The sequence below is a fragment of the Pseudopodoces humilis genome, chromosome 5 (assembly GCF_049639895.1).
Source record: "Pseudopodoces humilis isolate 2021_Gansu_Grassland_sample_001 chromosome 5, ASM4963989v1, whole genome shotgun sequence".
NCBI classification, from domain to species: Eukaryota; Metazoa; Chordata; class Aves; order Passeriformes; family Paridae; genus Pseudopodoces; species Pseudopodoces humilis.
In genome coordinates, this window is record NC_142204.1 from 33712492 (window position 1) to 33732526 (window position 20035).

A 20035-nucleotide genomic window follows, 5' to 3' on the forward strand; every position below is an offset into this window, starting at 1 on the left:
CTCACCCTGAACTCTTGTGAGCTGTTTAACTGTACTACTTCCAAAATTGTATCAATAAACTTATAGCAAACCAGCCTATAAAAAATTAAGCTTTTTAGAGGATAGTTACCTGTGAAAATCATGGAAGCAGTCTACTGTTATCATTCCTAATCCACAGAAAAAGAATCTAGACAGAATAATGAACTTGTCTAGGTAATAATGGGTCAATGGTAGAAGCTGACGGAACCTGACATTCTTAAAGAACCTTCTTATCTTGCCACAGCAGTTTGATACATATTGGTAAACACAGCATATGGAAAATATTTTAGCAAAGATATTAAAGCAGAGAGAGGAAAAGGCAAATATTGTCAGATTCCTCAGGCGAAAATCTACACTTTGCAGCACTGCCCTGTGAGATAAACATTCCTTTTTCTGGTAAATTTATGTTATGACCAGCTACAAGAACAGTAGTCACATTATTTTGCCCTATCCTCATCACATTTTCTAGAATTGACAAAAGTTTCTGCAACTATTAAGAAAACAAAGCAAAATATATTATTCTAAAAATATTTTTAAATATTAAATATATATATATTTAATAATATATAAAATATATATTATATATAATTATATATAGATGTAATAAATATTAACTTTAATATTAATTAAATATTAAAATATTACCACATTTTTAAAACTGCTAACCATTTTCAAGAAGCATTTCCTGAAACTAAAGACAATTACTTTATTTTCAAAGCAAAAAGAAACACATTTTCTTTGAAAGCTCTGAAGTAGCTTTAGAAAACCTTTATGGAATTGAGAACTTTGATCAAGTAGCCACAGAGAATATTCTGTCTTAAACATTACAAAGAAAGGAAAAAAGAGGGGCAAAAACAATTGTTAATTATCATTCTGGTAACATTTTTTCATCTTTAAACATTTTCTTAACTTGGCAAAATCGAAGGATTAAGTGACTCTGTATCAAACAAAAGATTAATTATCACTCCTTTATATAATGATTCATAAACACTAGAAAGCCGAAAGAATATTTTTAATAGCTCCCGTAAGTAAAACTTTGGCCACAAACGGAGAATCTTTCAGTTAATTGATGAGCATTTCTTTTCATATTGTATAAAATGAACTTTCATGTACATGCATAGGATTCAAACTTTTCCCAAAACTGCAGACTATTGGTTTGGAATTCCCATGAAAAACCAAGAGAAGGCTAAATTAAAAGAGAATATAACATGACTTGGGTCACTGCAACCACAGATTTATATGGAGAGGACTAGTTTTGTAGCAATTGGTTTTGAATATTGCCTTTAAAAATTAAATTAAATACCCAGACTGAAAACACACCTTCTGACAAATCCTGTTCAGTTATTTGTTTCTGAATATTTTGAATGAGGAACTGAAAGAAAATTTTGTTTCCAATTTAGATGTTTCAACAGAATACCCCCCTACTTCTGCACTTGGGGAGTAGGAATATGTATCAGCATAAAGCTTATGTATTTCTGGAGGAGTGCAAAACAAACAAACAAATTTGTAAGTCATCTACACACAACTAGTTTGCAAACATTAGCATTAATGAAGCCTGCTTTCCCCTGAATGCACATACCGTGGCAAGAGATTTCATGCCTGATACACAACTCCGAATATGTTGCTGCTGCTTGGATTTCCAGTAACTAAAAAAGTGCTCCTGAATTATTTTTCTTTCAGGGAAACTTGTCTCTTCTCTATTCCTATTACAATTTTATTAAAGCCTTTAAGTGCTTCACCATTGAGAGTACTGTTACTGAGTCAAACTGGCTTCTCCCTGACGGACAGACACTGAAGTAAAAAGACGGACAGAAATTCCAAGCATATTAATGCAACCTGCGTGTCTTTTAAAATAAGCTTACAAAACTAGCTCAAAACTAGTTTCTGAGACAACACCATCCAGACATTGTTGACTTGGTAAAGATCTTCTGTGAGACATAAAAGTAGCAATTTTTATCTACAGTTCAGGAATATCAAACCTATTTTATGTCACTTTCTGATCTGTGCTAAATTTTGACCTAAAGAACTTTTGTAGCTAGGCTATAAATTCTAGAAGTAAGGTTGGAACTAACATTGTTTGTCAAGGCCACTTTAGGAAGACACTGGGAGGAAAGTATTAAAAATGTTATTTTATTGAATAGGTAGGGAGAAGTTAACAGAGATGTCTAAAAATTCCTAGTTTCAAGTTTTATCAGGAAGACTTTTGAAATTAAATTTCTTCTAGAGTACAAAACAGAACTTGAAGAATTAGAAATGGAAGATACTCAGAAGGAAACACAATTATGCTAATCACCTGTAATTGCCAGACATGGGCTGTAATATATTTCTATTTCTCTGACTTGTAACAAATTATCTGCTTCCAGCACTTGGCGCCAGGTCTTTGGTTCTTAAAAGAAAGCTCCTAAATGTGCTGTGCCCTGGCCCCTCCACATAAGGACTGCTGCTGAACCAGTCCATTCCCTTGATTCCTGGAGCCCCCAGTGATGGTGACAGACATCCTGGTACCCCTTACCGTGCTGGGCTGACCAGATGGTACTTTCCTGGTTCATACCTGAAATGTGCTATCAGCAGTCACTTGTGCACTTACAGATTTGATGCTAGAACTGTCAGCTTATCTTTTCCCACTGAATTTTTCTTAAGCTACCTCAGTGATGCAAATCTCAACAAGCTTTACTCTTGCTCACCAATTGAGAAGTGCCCTGGGGTCTGAAGACTGCATTATAAATATAGTGACTGATCAAATTTCATTGATGGTGTTGCCTTCAGACTGACAAGTTTGATTTTCGAGTGGTATCGTACAAAATGTAGTTCACAAAACAGAAGGCAAGGGACTTCAGCTTTCTGTAAAAATGTATCATAACATTCACTAATTTTGAGGGAAGGTATTTTCCCTTTTAGGATTGACAGCTGGAGGAAGTGAGAACCTCCTGGTGCTTCACACGTTTTATGATGATTTACTTGATGGAAGAGAGACATGACAGCGTAACTTTCTGAGATGTCGGTAATATCCAGAGATAAACAATAAAGTATTAAAATATGCTGAAAGTTCTGCAGCTTATCCCCTGAACTCAAAAAAATCTGCTGTCACTTAATTGTCTAGGTATTCTAATCAGTTGTCAACCTTTCCCTAAATAATAGTTGACAGTATACAGATTGGTCAAATACACATTTTTAAATCATTATGTCTAGTAAGACACTCTACTAGACCTAGAGAACAACATACATGCTGTTCAATCTTACTTACAAAGTAACTCTCCATGGTTGAGAGATACCTGGGCAATTAGCAGGTCTTTCAGGTTCAGCGATTTTTTCCTACTTCATTTCCTTGCTGCAATTTTAAAGATTATATATCTAGATAAGACTTTAAACTTTTTGGTTTTATGTTAACATTGACCACACTGAAACAAGAATAGAGGTGGGTCCTTGGGATAGTACAGAGCTAACATGAGAGCAATTTGGTTTCATCTTTCCTAAAAGAAAACCTTCTGCAGCAAATTTACAGTCTTGGCATGTATAAATTAATAATGTTCATATTTGGCCTGTATTGTTCTTCTACAGTAAAGGGCTATTTTGCAGAAACTAGTTAAATAAAAGCCTTGTTCACATCTTGGCCTGATCTGTTGTATGTTTATGACAGAGTCTGGACTGACATATTTTGCCAATAAGCTTCTACAGCTAACTTGTACTTACACGTCTCTTTCTGTAATATTTACATTTTTATAGGAAGTATTTCTTCTAATAAAGCATGAAGGTAAAGATCAGATCTTAAGACATCGGACTATGAATTAGGAATACATTCCACTTCCACAATTTATCTAATTTTTTTTCCTCCTGATAATAAACCTTTCTGATCTGGCTCTGTTCACACCTTATAAAAGGCTGCCATCCTAATTTGAAGGAATATTCTGACAACCTGGTGTAAGATTTTCATTCCTTGGTAAAGAACATCAAAGAAAGTCCTTTCAAGTATTATGTTTATATTATTCAATTATTTATAAATTAACAGTGAAACATCATCATCATGCTAAACTTACATATTTTGTTTTCCGGTTTCCTTTATTAAAAAAAAAAAAAATAAAAGCATCTAGCCCACAATTTTATGCTGCTTTTGTCTGGTTTCTAACTTTTTTTATCCATAATTATCCCATGTGGAGAAAATGTTGAAATAAATTTTGGCTTTTAAATACTAAAATGTTATATACCAAGAAATAACTTCATTCTCACATGTCAGAATGACACAGCCTACAGAATCTATTTCAATGACAGTTTCTCTGCTACCACAGCAAACAGATATTCAGGTTGAATTTACTGATCCTTATCTTCAGGAAGATATGGCAGGACACTTTCACAATTGACATCTTCAAATTATTCCTCTTCTAATATCCGGTTTGTATTTTGCAACACTACCACCCAAAATTTCTTTACACAGCTGTCCTTTTTCCAAACAAATCCCCTGCATTAACTAGCACTTTCTTCAAACAAATTTTCATATCCATATTTCTAAATAATTTTTGATAGTAATTCTTAAATAATTGCATATATCTTCATAAAACACAGGGCTATAAACCCTCTTTAATGCAAACCCAAGGGCAGTCTTCTGAAGTAACAGCTAATAGCATGAGTTAGCAATACTTTGAAGCATTAAGTGGAAGATAGAAATGGCAAAGCTGTATCCTGACTTTAGGTATGGTAATTATTTCTTATACCTGAGTGAACATCTGTGATCATTAGTTTTAGATTACAATTTCTCAGAAGCAAATCACTTTGATTTCTTAAAGCCACTTTGAAATTGCACATCATTAAAATTGGGTCCTTCTTCCAGTTCCAAATGTCTATTTGAGCTCAACAGAGCACCTATTTAAGAAACATTTGGCATCATAAAAATTGCAGGAGATGGGCAAAGTGCAAAGAGGCACATGGGTTGAATCTAGCCTGTCAAAACCAAAAAAAAAACCCTACCCTTTTCATATCCTATTTTCTAGTGAAAGGACAACATACAGAACCACAGAATACGCTGTGGGGACCCACTTACGGGAAGGGACCTACAAGCATCAATATCACCTCTTAGCCCTGCACAGAATCATCATCAAGAGTCACACCATGTGCCTGTTGTCCAAATGCTTCTTAAACTCTGTCAGGCTTGGTGCTGCCACCACTTGCCCAGGGAGGCTGTTCCAGTCCCCAACCATCCCTGGGCTGAAGAAACTTTTCTAATATCCAACCTATACCTCCCCTAACACACCTTCAGGCCATTCCCCCAGGTCCTGTCATTGGGCACCACAAAGAGATCAGTGCCTCCTCTTCCCCTCATGACTAAGTTCTAGACTGCAGTGAGGCCTCCCTTTAGTCTCCTCCAGGATGAACATACCAAGTGACCTCAGCCAATCCTCACACAGCTTCAATCAAGGCTCTTCATCATCTTTACTGCTGTCCTTTGGACGCTCTTTAATAATTTAAGATTTTTCTTACACAGCGGCACCCAGAACTGTCCCCAGCACTGGAGGTGAGGCTGCCCCAGCTCAGAGCAGAGAGGACAATCCCCTCCCTTGCCCAGCTGGCCATGCTGTGCCTGATGCCCCCCAGGACAGGGTTGGCCCTCCTGGCTGCCAGGGCACTTACACCTAAGTAAGCTTTCAAGAGGAGTTTGTATTTCTGCAATTAACAATTGGCTGTAGCAACCAGATACTGGCAGAGTAGATCAGTTTACCAAAAATCTATGTATAGAAAACATGACAGACTTAAATTTTCTCAGCTACTGACAGTACCAACAGAGGAAAAAAATGACTTATTTCTTTTAACATACATTAAAATTAACTTCCTTAAAAAAGACTTCTAGTATTTCTAGTTAGAAAATTTTGGAGCCATTTTGCTGCATCTTTTCATGTTGACAGGCTTGGAATGAGTCTGTTGATGTGAAGAAGTTCAGCTTTGAGACTCATGAAAAGGTTAAGGCTGCATTTTCAGACACATATATTTGGGGTTCTTTGAAATAATGTTTCTTAGAAAAAAGTATTAGCATTTTAAATTATTTATGTATCACAGTCATATAACATTTAATCTAAATACTGTAACCATGCCCACAGGATGAAACAGCAAAGCAGAGCACCTGACAGACAGACTTATAAAGCTCCCCCTGAGGGTTTGAAGCTGTCTGCTACACTACAAGCAAAACAAGTAACTGTATTAAAACATGAATTTATTACCCTATGGAGACAGTACGTTGGTTGCTAACCACCAATGCCATGGAATGGAAGGTCACATATCAAAACAGATTTTCTCAAATTTCACTTTTCATTACTCTGACAAAATTTACAAAAAAAGTACAAACACAGTATACAATAAGGACAGAGGAAAGGAGCTGTATCGTCTGGCTGATAAGAACAATTATGTTGATTAATACAGATATTTGACCTCTATAGGGTCCCAAATTTTCATACACTCAACTTCCCAAACAATGCGCTTTTTTCCACCTTTACTAATTTCTCCCTTTTTTCCTTATAAATTCAGCAGGTAGTCAAAAGACTTGGACTTAAGCAGGTATTGAAATTCTTTCATTCTAAATATCGCAGGGAGAAAAACAAACATTTTAATTAGAATTGGTATAGATCTGAAGCAAGAAACACTGAGCAATAAGGACTGAGTCAAAGAGCACTGTCTTCATTAATAAACCTACTAATAAATCTCTACTGCTTCAGAGTAAGGTTTTAGTCTCAGACTGAATTCATTTCCAGTACAAAACCAGGCTATAACTGAAAGAGATATCTATGCCATGTAGCTATTACACAGACATATCACCTCCTTACTGCATGTAGATTTGCAGTCACAAATATGAGTTAGGCAGATTAACAGTGAAGAAACTACACTGACACCTGTATCTTCAATATTTCACCTGATGGTGCCAGGGGTAATTATCAGAGCACAGAGGAGCCATCTGGGTATTTCAGAGCCTTGGAGAGCAACCTGAAAACACAAGGACACACCAACCCTTTTCACTACAGTGCAACCACAGACTGCTGACAACATGCCATACCATGAGCAGGGCAGTGCCAAGGCAGAAATGGTTATTTAACAGGATCTACAGCTAATATAGTATCATATAGATAGTGGATTGTGTTGCAGTGCAAACAATTTTCTGATCTGAAAATTAAAAAAACACCTATTTTTAAATCCATCGAAGTTGCACTTAGAAACTACATCTTCAAAGTACATCAATACAGAGCTATCAAACCAATAATTAAAATATAAACAGATACTACTTGTGCTTGCTCTTCTTTTTTTGTTTGGTTCTTTTGTTTGGTTTTTTTAGGTTTTTGGGGTTTGTTTTTGGTGGTTGTTGTTGTTTTTCCCCTAAAAAATTTAGGTTACATATACTACCTAAAGTGTAACTGCAGGTAAAAAGTGGGATTATAGATATCAAGTAATCTGCCACAACTGCAGGCAGGACATAGTTTTATCTGTAAGTATCCTAACATCGAGTAAGAAGCACAATTTTGAGAAAGTAAGGAATTTTTCTTCCCCTTTTTCAAACTTCAGTATTAGAGATGAAATACTGAAAATATTTATTCTACAGATTTGCAAAACAGAAAGCAAGTTAAAACATTCCAAAGTTTACCTGTAAATTATTAACACTTCCTTCTTAGTTTGAAAGGCCTCAGATGATAATAGTGCTAATTTATTTTGACTATCCTGACAGAGAGGGCTCATAAATACTTAGGTCAAAATGATAAAATTAGCAGATATGTATCATCTGGCCAGCCTCAGGCTTTGTGCATTAGTATCAGTCTAGTATGAGGCAGCCAAGGACCCTACCCCCTACCCACTTAACTTGCCTTTAAATCCACTTTAGCAGTCTGTGCCAAGGTCCCTAAAGTTAGCTGCCTTTTACAGAAGCTGACTGAAAAAATTAATCAAGCAAGAATGTCACTACCAGAACAAAGATATATGGAGGGGGTATGGTTGGGGGTTTTTTGTTTATTTTGAGGGATTTTTTAAAATTCTGTTTTTGGGGGGATTTTCTTATCTAGCTTGGTGTGGGACGGTTGGGTTGGTATGTATATGAATTAGTAAGAGATCAGAGGAGGTGCAAAGAAAGCAACGTAAAAGTATATATTATGCAGGCACCTTCTAGCTGAAAGGGGTTTGGAACTGGGATAAAGACATAGTTTATTAAATGTTCTGGAAGAAATTATCCTTAGGATATTCTTTGTAACTAAACAGGATTGCATAATCACAGAAGTTGGTATCTTTCAATCCATATTCTCAACCAGAATTACCCACAAACTATTAAGTTAATGGCTAACAGCTCAGATCAGAAGAGATAAAAATGTATTCCTTTAAACAAAGAAACAAAGAAAAGTCACTCCACAAGAACGCTAGTGCTGCCTTTTCACATTACAAACAGCCAAAACAAGACAAAAATGCTATACATGAAGTAGTCCAAAGAAGCAAGAATTAAAGTTTTAAAAATTGGCATTTCTTCTGTTTTAAAACTTGTGAGAGCTATTTTGTGGTGATGTTTTGCTATTTTTAATAATGTTTTAAGGAGAAAAGTTTCCAAGTATAGAGATAGAACTATAATAAACATATATTTTAGGAATAAACCATTATCCCAAAATCCCTACTAAATGAACACTGCTATTGATGCAACCTTCATTGTACTCTACAGCAATACAGGCTGCCCAGGATACTTTTAAAATGTGCAGACTAAAACATGCAAAAAATTTATCCATAACCCCCAAAGTGCTGTTTTCTGGGAGAGGAAGAATTTACAGAGACTCAATACAATTCTACCCTCTTTTCCCTTGCTCCCTCATTGCCTTTATTAACTCAATATGTCCCTACACTTACTTTAAAGACTTTGTTGCTATGGGAATTTGTTTCCATATTTTATTGTCAAGGAGAAACTGAGATTTTGGTGATTAAATGTCACAGAAGCTCTGATTTTTGCACAACCTAATCAAATCTATAGCCTTAAAAAAAAAAAATAAAAAATCTGTGTATGTGTCTGAAAGTCTTACAGTTCTGATCATAAAAAGGTACATATGTTCTACCTGGCATTTAAAAGCCAAGTACACAAATTCTCTCTCCCTTCCCCCAAAACCTTCTGGATAATTTTAACAATTTCTGCATGCACATTTTTAATTAGTTTCCTAGAAACTCAAGAATAAAACATGTTTTGTTTTCCCTGTCTCCCAATGAGGACTGTCCACAGCATCAAGAGATTCTTCTCTTTTATAAGTGACATTCAAGGTTAGCGAGGCTGGAAATTCACCTGGTAGTAACTGACCCATAAAGACAGCTACAAAATTGCAAGCATGGGTTCCTTCCCATCCCATACCAAATCTATACTGCAGCTGGAAAAAAGAAATACATGCAATAGGTACAAAATATTGTTCAGTTCCTCCAGTAAATATGCCAGAAAGTGTTTGCTGTATTCTATCACAACTAGCTGTTGCCACTGTAAATCTCATACACTTGTACTTCCCCCCTTTTCAATATTGTAACTGGCTACATAGGTTAATGTTTAGAACCATTCATAAAAAAGCACGTATGTAATCATTAAATCATTACAATTTCAATAAAACTGAGCATAAGCCAAAAATTCAAAATTTAACCTAGTATCAGAAAAAAATCTCCCTTGTGGCTCAGGTGTATGGTTCTGTTCCTTCAAAAGAAGTTCTCTCAGGTTCAGAACCAGAGCTCATGTTCATGTACCAGGAATGGCTGTCTCTTGGGTAGGACTCCAAGAACACAGCTGAGAATGCAGCTCCATAGAATAGACTCGGGATGCTGCCAGAGGACTACAGCTCTGAAACTGAGATGACCACAGCTGAGGCGCTCAAAAAATCAGGAGCCTGACCTTCACACTCTGGGCAGCCTTATCTTTCCCAAAGGTGCTGTAACAAACAAGTCTGCACTTCTGTAAGTCAGAACTCAGAGCATCAAGAAGCTTCACCTGCTCCCTAATCTACCTGATTCTAATTGAGGACATACTTCCAGGTTTACCCTCTTCTTACACTACTATTGTATGCCCTGACTTCTGGGAGCAGGAGGTTTAGCTTGCTATTCAGCCGTTATTTGACCAAGTGCAATGAGTTCATTAGGTAAAGCTCACCAGGAGCTACAAGCATTCCTGACTTCATCAAACCAGGACATTCAGGTGTCTAAACATAACATTAGGAAACTAATGTCAAGTACTCATGATTGAACACGCAAGCACAGGTATAAACTTTGCATGTGGCATTTAACAAATACAAGTCATACTTGACGAATACAACCATGAACACATGCATTTTAACCATGGCACTAGACCAGGTTTAAGCAGAAAGGCATAATTCCTAAGGAAAATCTGCACAAAAGGAGTAACACCAGGAAATGTTTAACTCATTAAAACACCAGTGAGCTTTAGCACCGTATGGTGTTTTTCTCATCCTGTGGCCAGTACCCAGTCATCTGACCCATGGGAGAAGCACAGCCAGAGGGGAAGAAATATGGCTTTCTAGCTAGTGAACAAATGGAAAACTGAAGATTGGCCAAAGCTGCATGTATTTTTTATCCCTCGAAGTTTGTGGAAATCCAAGTCTCCTTATCACAGCATAAAATACATTTAAGTATTAAACGTATTAAATATTGACTAACCCTACCAAAAAGCATGAAATTTAACTGTTCTTTAATATTGATATTTTAAACAGGAAAATTGTCAGCTTCCAGGAAAACAGTTTTACAGAGTTTCTTTAATTAGGGAACTAATTGCTAAGATGAAAAAACATACATCTGTAATAATGCCTAATATTTTGAAACTCAGTTCTTAGACAGTATGATAAGCTTGGTGCTTAATTAATATTCCTTAAATATTATGAAAACATTAATAATTAGGAGAGTAACATTTTCTGATTGATATTATTTGCAAAGATTTTGTAGAGTTGAAAGTAGCAAGCCCCCCAATACCCTGTAATTAAAAACCACCATGAAAAAGTCATGCTGTTGATGTCAGTAACTGGCATGTAACCTCAGAACGAAAAGTAAGTGCTAACAAAAACTAAGCAAAGCCTGTGGAAACTTTCTTACCTTGTCCCTCTTAGAGAGATCCCCTTTAAGCCAGGGAGAATGTGCTGGTTTTGTCTGAGATTGAGTTAGTTTTCTTCACAGTAGAATGGGGCTGGTTTGGATTCGAGCTGGAAACAGTGCTGATGTCGCAGGGATGTTTTAGCTATTGCTGAGCAGCACTCACACGGCATCAAGGCTTTTTCTGCCCTTCACACTGAGAGGTGTGCACCATCGAGGAGCTAGGAGGGGGCACAGCCAGGACAGCTGATCATAGGGACGTTTCAGACACATTCCATCATGCTCAGCACATAAAGCTAAGGGAAGAAGCAGGAAGGGGCAGATATTCGGAGTGATGATGTTTGTCTTCCCAAGTAACGGCAGTGCATGATAGAGCCCTGCTCTCCTGGACATGGCTGAACACCTTCCTGCCCATAGGAACCACTGAATGAATTCCTTGCTTTGTTTACACACACAGATTTTGCTTTACTTATCAAAGTACCTTATCCTCTGAGTTGTCCCCTTCCCCATCCTAAGCGGACAGAGTGAGCTAGCGGCTGTATGGGGCTGAGGTGCTGGCTGAGGTTAAACCACAACAGGGAAGAATGGAGCAACACCGCATACTTTGTATGCTACTATGCAGTATAAATCTTATGCAGGACTGAAGACAGTAACAACATTTCCCTGGTTAACTAACCTCTGTGGTAAACTGAAGGTTCTCCACAGATCCTGTAAATAAGAAAAGCCTTCTCTCTTTATTTACTTACTCATTTATTAAAGAAGTCTTTCCCTTTTTCATCATTCTAGAGAGGCATTCTCAAATAAAGGCTTCAAAATATTACTATAGATTTCAAGTGGATGGATAAAAGTAAAGGATTTCAGTAGCAATTCCAATGAAGACATTACAGATTTAATATTAAAATATAATCCCTTTTATGCAAGTGTCAGCAGCTTCAGCAAGACATCTTATGATTCCTCATTTTTAACAAGATACAACTCTGATAAATTTGCCTTAGGATGCTGTATTTCTGTCATATGTGATCTGTTCCAGTGGTTTAAATCACCCCATGAAAATACTTTCAGGAAACAACAGCTATTTATACATATTGATGTCCAATTCAGTACCACTCCACCGACATCACAGGGACCTGCAGGAGATCAATATCTCTGAGAAGATAGCTGAGGCCAATCTTGCTTTTCTGATTTCAGGATCAAACAGAAAAGCAGCAAGGAGCTGTGGGAACTACAGGAAACAGCAGTATTAGCTACTTGAAATTGTCAAGGGAGAAGTAAATTGGAAAAAGCTTCTTTTGTCTAGGAAATATCTGGGGGGGGTGGGGAGCGATGGTCAGGACCACACAGGCCTCACGCTGCTGCCATCCAGCAGAGTGAAGAGAAAAGCATCAGGCTGGCTCATCTGCAAATATGAGCAATGTATGTGCAGGCACATTTGTCTCACCGTTTTCAGCATTTTGTACAGCCTTAAAGCTGACGGGAAAATTAACCCCCAGCTGACTACTGCAGAATGAGAGATGCTAGGGATCTATGGGGCCCCAGCTGGCAACGGAGCCCCCAATCTCCTCCACACTTCTTGAAATGCTAAGGGTTACCCAGCCCACAAATGCAACACTTAACAGCTCAGTGCACTTGAATATGTGGTTCTTGTTAGACAAAGGGAACCCATGAGAGGTCAAGTCATGTTTTGAAGTGTAAGTTATGTATTATTTTTATTTGGAATAAAAGCAGTCTCTATGAAAAACATATTTACTAAATATCTGACTCCAAGGATGAAGTCTGTCCTGCAAGGAGTAGCTGCTGCCCTAACAGTCTAAATAGTGTAAATAATGTACTTCAAGGACATGGAGACAAGACTGGACCATGCCCACTCAAAAGAGAAATAACTTACAAAATATAATAGGTTCCAAATCAGTTGTGCCGAAATATCAAGATCTCGGGTAAGTGCAGCTTAATAAAATTCCTTAGAGGGTGGGAAACAAGCAGAAAAAAACCCACTGGATTAGATTTTATATAATGATGAAACACTACTGGAAAACAGCATAACTTGCAAACAGAGAAGAGATGAACAATAAGCCATACTGACTACTACATTACTAAGGCTTTAGAGCTTCTCAGAAGAGAAGGATAAAGCTGCAAATTTAAATCAAGAGCAGCATTTTATTTTGGCATTGCTTTTCAAAGCGTAATAGTTCTAAAAGTAGCAACTTCAAAGATTAAAGAATACAGAAAGCGGCCTACTTGAAGTTTAGAATGATCTCAAAAATTAGTAGCTTTATCTAATACCCAGCAGCATATCACCCACAACTAAGAGTGTTCCAAAACCATAAAAGAAAGTAGATTTTTATAAAACTTGGTTTGGTGGTTGACCATGTCATCCATGGAGGCCCCAGGTTTACATCATTACCTTAAATAAAATATTGGCCTACAATAAAATTGTCTTTTACAAAACCAATACTGTTATAATAGCACAGGAGCCTAGATAATGCATCCTGCAATCCAATTTGTGGATCATGTTAAGCTATAGACACCAACAACTAATTCCACATGTGAGACAGACATCCCTGAGGGAGATTTTAATCAAGTAAAGGATGGGAAAAGATACATTTCCTTTTTTTGGTATAACAAACCCCCTGTATTAACAATATGTTGATCTGGTAAAATGTTACTGTATTGTAGCAGTGCAACATTAGTAGAACTTATATCTGGTTTAGTTATATCTGCATGGCACTTTGTGTACATAAGCCACAGAGCAATAAATACTTTATCATTACCATTATATTAAAAATGAGCTTTAAATGCACTTTCCTCCTCTATTTAACTGCTAATGTTATTTAGATCCACTCACACTTTAAAAAAAAACAAAAACAAAAGAACCAAGGAAACAAAAGAAAACCTAAAATACCCACAAGATGAAAAAAGAGCAGCACAATAGGGTTTGTATTAGCTTTGTACTATTAATTGTACAGAAGACTGTTAGTTAATGCTTCTGCACTCAAGTTCAATATTTCAAGTATAAAACAATTAAGCCTCTGTATTTGCATATTTTCTGTATTAACGAACTTGATCACAGCTCTCTCCCATACCCAAGCTCCCCCTCCCACTTCTACACCTCTGATGGTTTAACTTGCACAACTCCAGCTGCTGACAGGTACAAGCTCCGATACCCATCCCGCCTGACAACTCAATAAATCTGCAAACCTGCTATGCAACTTACACTGGAAATTACTCAAGGTCTACAAGGCCAAAAAATAAAATGAGTGTCTAACTTACTTCCACAAGGAATGCTTTACCCCAGTAGAACACCACTTTTCCATTACTCTCATTTCAAACAACTCATTTATGACTGCAATAAATAATAATTCCATCAAAACATTCTGACTCAAAGACAGTGAATACCTTCATGTCAGCCAATCAGAATAAAACAGAGCTAACCAAAAGAGATGGAGTCCAGACTTACAACTTTTCCAGCCAGAGTGAGAGCATCACAGGCAGACAGGAATACAAGACTTGGCAAAAGAAAAAAATTCAGCAGCCAAGTTCTACTGAATAACCAATACACAGATGACAAAGAAAAGGGCTGGATAGTGTAATAAGTGGGTACAATACAAATTTTTAAGATGCCTCAGGAATAGCTTCTACATAAAGGGTAGCATTAATCTGCTCAGCTAGTGGTCCAGCTTTTCAGCAACCTTGGTTAGAAGTCCTGCCAGTCTACTCAAATTGCAAACTGGGATGTTTTCATGTTCTCAGTGTGACAAATCAGGATGCACATGATAACTGGTCTTGAACACTAGCCATCATTTTATACCACTGGATACTTGGCCCAAAGATAAGAACACAATGGAAAAAAATAAGCTTGTCACCCAATACCATATCCTACCATCAGCTGGAGCATTTTCAAGTTGCTTGTACCAGTTTACACTTTACTGACCATCCTGAAGACCGTCAGTAGTTTCACTATTCTTTAAACATAAATATTTGTGTCTCAATTTCCCCAGTGGTATATTCTGAAAAATGTCATCATTTTCAAAGTTAAAAGCCATAGTCTGGCAGCATACCAGCCAGGTCCCTAACCAGCACTCCCCCATCTCTCTCCATTCCTTGCTTCTGTGCCCACACTGCGTCTTTCCTCTCACTGTTAATCAGTACAGCTATCTGTAGGGCAATGACGAGGACTGAATATAACTGAACTGATCCATGTTTGAAGTAACTTCTAAAAGATGTATCTGGGATATTTGGGTGAGGGGCATGGTGTTTAAAGGTTATTTTTTTACCTGCATTTCCTCTCAGTTCAGTTTGCAGCACAGCCTAGGAATCAGCTATATCAGCTCAGCTGGACAGGGCTGAGCTAAAATTTAATTACACTGAAAGGTAGTACTTTTCTACTGTTCCATTACAAAGCATTCAGTTACTGCTTACTTAGGTAGTACAGGCTTGAGCTAAACACCTTTTAAATTATTTTCCTTTCTTCCTCAGCTCCATTTAACACTTTTGCCCTCCAACATGCTACAAAAGACGGTAACTTTTTCCTCAACTGATCTTTTTGACATCTTTTTTTTCCCCTTTCTCCTGAAGTTGCCCTCTCCCAGTATTACACTAGGAAAACACAAAGAACAAATTCCATAACAGGTATACAGACGCAATTCTTTATAATTTGTTCAGGCTGAGCAGCCCTCAGCCCAAACATATGTACAAGAAATATGCAGCCTAGTAATTTAGTGAATTAAAAAAATGCAGTTCTGGCCAATTAATCAAAATATTTGCACTTTCTTTCAATAGTCTCTCCTCATAAAACTGTCTGCAGCAAAAATCAAATCTCCACAAAGGTCTGTAATCTGCAAAACAAAGAATTACTCCTTCTAGCATTACAGATAAAAAAACAAATTTTCAAAAGACACCAGCTTACTGTCTAAGACAACTCTGATGCTGGGTGCAAAAAAAACCTCACAAGCCAGCTGTCCAGATTTAGAGCTCCACAGAGCTCTTTAGGAAGATAGACCTTGCGTTCAAAAAGTTAGGATGTAGAAGCTTGGATTTCACCTGTGTCATTCAGGTCTCTTCTGGACCAATCTAACTCTGGCCCTGACACGGAAAAGGAAGAAAAAAGTGAGAACAAACTTTTCTCAATTAAAACTCTATCAGAAACATCTGAAAATATTGTGGGTTTAAGCAAGGAGTGTTCAATAAAAAAAAAACTTTCTAGATGTTCAGAACATTCTGTCATATGAATGTTTTTACCACTGTTTAATACCATAGTATAGGGTAACACTTGAGTTATTAACTAAACTCCTTGAAGCATTTGAAAAAGTCTCAAATTTGTGCCTTTCAGTATGAAGCTTGCTGTTGCAGATGAACTTTAAGGAAAAAAATAAATGCAACAACTTATTCAGTTTCCTGTTTGTTTCTGCTCAGTGTTAGATGCACAATGTACCATACAGTATTTGGCTATTGACATTCAGAGGTTTTACATATGTCATTATATGCGAATAAAAATACCCAAGTATGTGTATACATATATGAAATTATTCTTTCCTTTTCCATTTTGTTAGGAAAGAGCATATTAACTAAGCCAACACCTTAGAGCAATTAGAAAGGAAGCTACAAGTGACTGGGTGTTTTGGGGTTTTTTACTCTACTACTTTCCCTTTATGTTACAGCTATATAGTCTGTACAAATAGAAATCATCATTGCTTTATCAAAAACTCCAATTTCTTTTCAATCAATTTCAAAAAGAAATCAAAATTTTCATATCAAGGTGTTTGAGATAAGTAAGAAAACCAATGAAACAAAATACATATTTGCAATCTACATCTAATTGCAAAACGTGACAACACATGTCCATATGAAATACTGCTGTCCTTTTGTCAAGACAGTATTTTTCTGACAGCCATTTCACTGAAAAGAAAATTACATACACTCAGCTTACTCATTTGTACAGCCACTGCTGTAATGGACTCTTGATTTTAACTGGGGTTTCTGAGTACCACTAAAATACACAGTTTTATGTAAGCTATCTAGGGGATTTGGTGAGCTTGTTTGTTTGCTTATTTTACTTGTTTGTTCTCGGGGAAGAAGTTAAAAAATAGGAAATACTTATTTTATTAAGGCAGTAGTACATTTAAGTCATATTTCCTACTAGGGGAAGGAAAGAATACATGCCAAAGGCATGCACCGAGTCCTGTGCATCTCTGTTAAACTAGAACAATAAGAGTTTTATCTTTGCCTCAGGGAGCAAAGTTGATGATATCAGCTGCCACACTTGCACGCCTGACCAAACTAAGCTGAGTTTGCAAGATACGAGAAGATAAGAGCATGAATGAATTCTCTGCAAAAGGCAGTCAGACACCCAGTGCTCAATTCAGATAACCAGTGCTTGACAGTAAACAGAATGAGGAAGCTGCTGGAAGTAAGGAAAGTAATTGAAAAAGCCCATCCCTGGCACTGAATAATAGCAATGGCTAATAACACATTGCTTAAACAAAATGTAAAAAGACCATACTAAAGCTCTTCAAGTGTTCTTTCAGCATTAAACATCTGTGCTTATTTTTGGGAGTTGACTAAACTACTAAGAATTACTGTGTACTCAAAAACTCATTTAGCATCTGTTTAACAGTGAACGGTGCCTCACAAATAGCTTACTGCAGACAAGACTCACCTTGTATAAAGCAGAAATGATCTGATGCATTTTCAGTCGATGAAATACAAAGATATCGTACACAGCTGAAATGGCCAGAACAGTCACTCCTTGCTCCTTCCACAGCATGCTGCATCCTGCACACAGCCCTGCTCCCAAGATCCAGCCCCAAGTACTCGGCGAGGAACCTCTGGTAGAGCAGTGCTTCACGTAACACATGAGGGAAAGCAGAAAGAAGAGGCAGGCTCCAATATCTGCCCTCCCTACAATCCCTGCTACGGCTTCCGTGTGGATGGGATGAGACGCAAACAGCAGGCCGGCTATCAAGGTCCAGTACCCATCGCCAAAGAGAATCCTGGAGAAGTTTGTGAAAAGGCCAGTGACTGCAGCATGTAAGAGGACATTTACAAGGTGGTAGCCCCATGGGTCCATTCCCCCAACAGCATGGTTAATGCGGAAGGAAAGGGTGCAGAGAGGTCTGTAGGACTTGTGGCTCCCACTGTGAGTAAGCAGCGTCCCCCAAAAGTCATTGTAGAAGATATGGATCCACGGCGTCTCAGGCAAAAGGTCCTGGTTTGTCTTGATAGCTCGACTACAAAAGACAAATAAAAATTTCATTTTAACAGAAGAAAATGGCTACAAATGAAAGGCTGTGAAAATGCAATCAACACTGCTACAAGAAAAAAATGGCATTGCTTTGGTACTGCTTTAATTCAAGTTTCGAATTTTAACAGGAGGTGTTAAACTACATATATCTATTGACTTTCTTCTAGAGTAAAATTTCCATATAAATTGGCTTTTAAAACATTAGAAACAGACGTTATCCTGTTTCCCTTAAATTAAAACACCCTTCAGTGACATTCTTCTGAGTCTAACCCAGGAGTAATCAGTTAAGATTTGATGAGTTATAATTAAAATGTACAAGAAATATGAAAATCTTGCAAACATTATTGCTGAAACAATGGATCCTCCAGTAATTCAGAACTAAAACCCCAACTGTCCTTTTATATTGAAATTTTAATTTGGATGTTGGAATGGATTTTGCTAACATAGATAAACAATAAATACAAAAGTTGATACGAGTGTGCAATTTTCTGCTTCTGGACAGAGCATTCTGCCTGTATAATTGTCTTGTGCATATTTTGACTGACAACATTTTCTGCAACACCTTGTTGAAGACAGATCACAGAATATTTAACAGATGAAAATACACTTTCTTTTTGAATTTCTTGTATTTCCAATTGAGGGGGAAAAAAACATTTTTACATTGTATTAGCTTATGAATTCAAGTCTGTCAACTTAATTAGAAAAAAATGCTGCAGCTTTCAGCATTTATGCTTACAACCACACTGGCAAGAACTCATGCCAGCCATTAGCAGTCTCTAAGTCTAATTCATTATTCTAAAAATCTGCCTCATATAGTGTTTGTACAAATCCAAAGATTTGCATTTAAATTTATGCAGTGGGAGAAGGTGTGAGACCTGCTTAGTGCAAAGAAATGACTAGAATTTAATTAGCTGTATTTAAGCAATTATTTAAAGATGCATTGTTGTTACTACTGAGCTTAACTCATTTAGCATTTATTTTATTAGGGTAATTAAGAATCCAGCCAGCTCAAGACTCTTCTATTCAAAATACTAAACAAGAGAGTTGATTTATATCTTATTCTCTATTCAAAACCTCTATCTGCCTTACCAATAAATACCCTCCTATAATTAATAATTTTTCAATTCAGATGAGGAAGGAAAAAAAAGGTGTGAAACTCAAGCCCACATTTAAAATGCATGACTAATTCATATTCCAAGACTCCACTCACAATCTCCATTTTCTTAGAACCTATATGCAAATGCCCCCCTTTTTTTTTCTTGTGGTATTCAGGTTTCAGGAATGTTGTCTTGTTCTGGGAAGAAAAATGCTCAAAACTGATATACTGCACCACAGAATCTCCATGCGAATACTCCAAATACCACACAGCTCAGCATTTCCATTGTCCAGAGCATCCTGCTGTAATGCTTTCAGACACGCTTCCTCTCAGCATGTCCTTTTGTATCTGAGCACATAGAGGTTATAGAGAGGTCAGCTTAAATCCTTTAAAGATCTGATGATGCTTTTTAGAATATTTGAAAATTTTCATTTTGACTTCTGCTTATGCAGTGGATCAGGTTGCCTGTATTTGTTTTCCCAACCCCACACACATTTTTCTCATTTTAGGTGAGTCACAAAAGAACACTGGAGGAAAACAAGATCGTTGTTTCCACATTATTTATCTTGTCCTTCTGTGTTGTCCTTTCTTGAAACCTAATTCCTCTGTTTGTGATTTCC

The 20035-nt window shown here is 37.0% G+C and overlaps 1 protein-coding gene across 2 annotated transcripts in view; it reads right to left on the reverse strand.

Moving 5' to 3' along the window:
- Window positions 1–20035, reverse strand: part of TMTC2 (transmembrane O-mannosyltransferase targeting cadherins 2) — a 233768-nt gene that overhangs the window by 115029 nt on the left and 98704 nt on the right. For both annotated transcript variants that reach the window (XM_005519400.3, XM_088055777.1), the window contains exon 2: window positions 17735–18305. In XM_005519400.3, the coding sequence (XP_005519457.1) occupies window positions 17735–18305 (571 nt within the window). The remainder of the gene's footprint in view (window positions 1–17734; window positions 18306–20035) is intronic.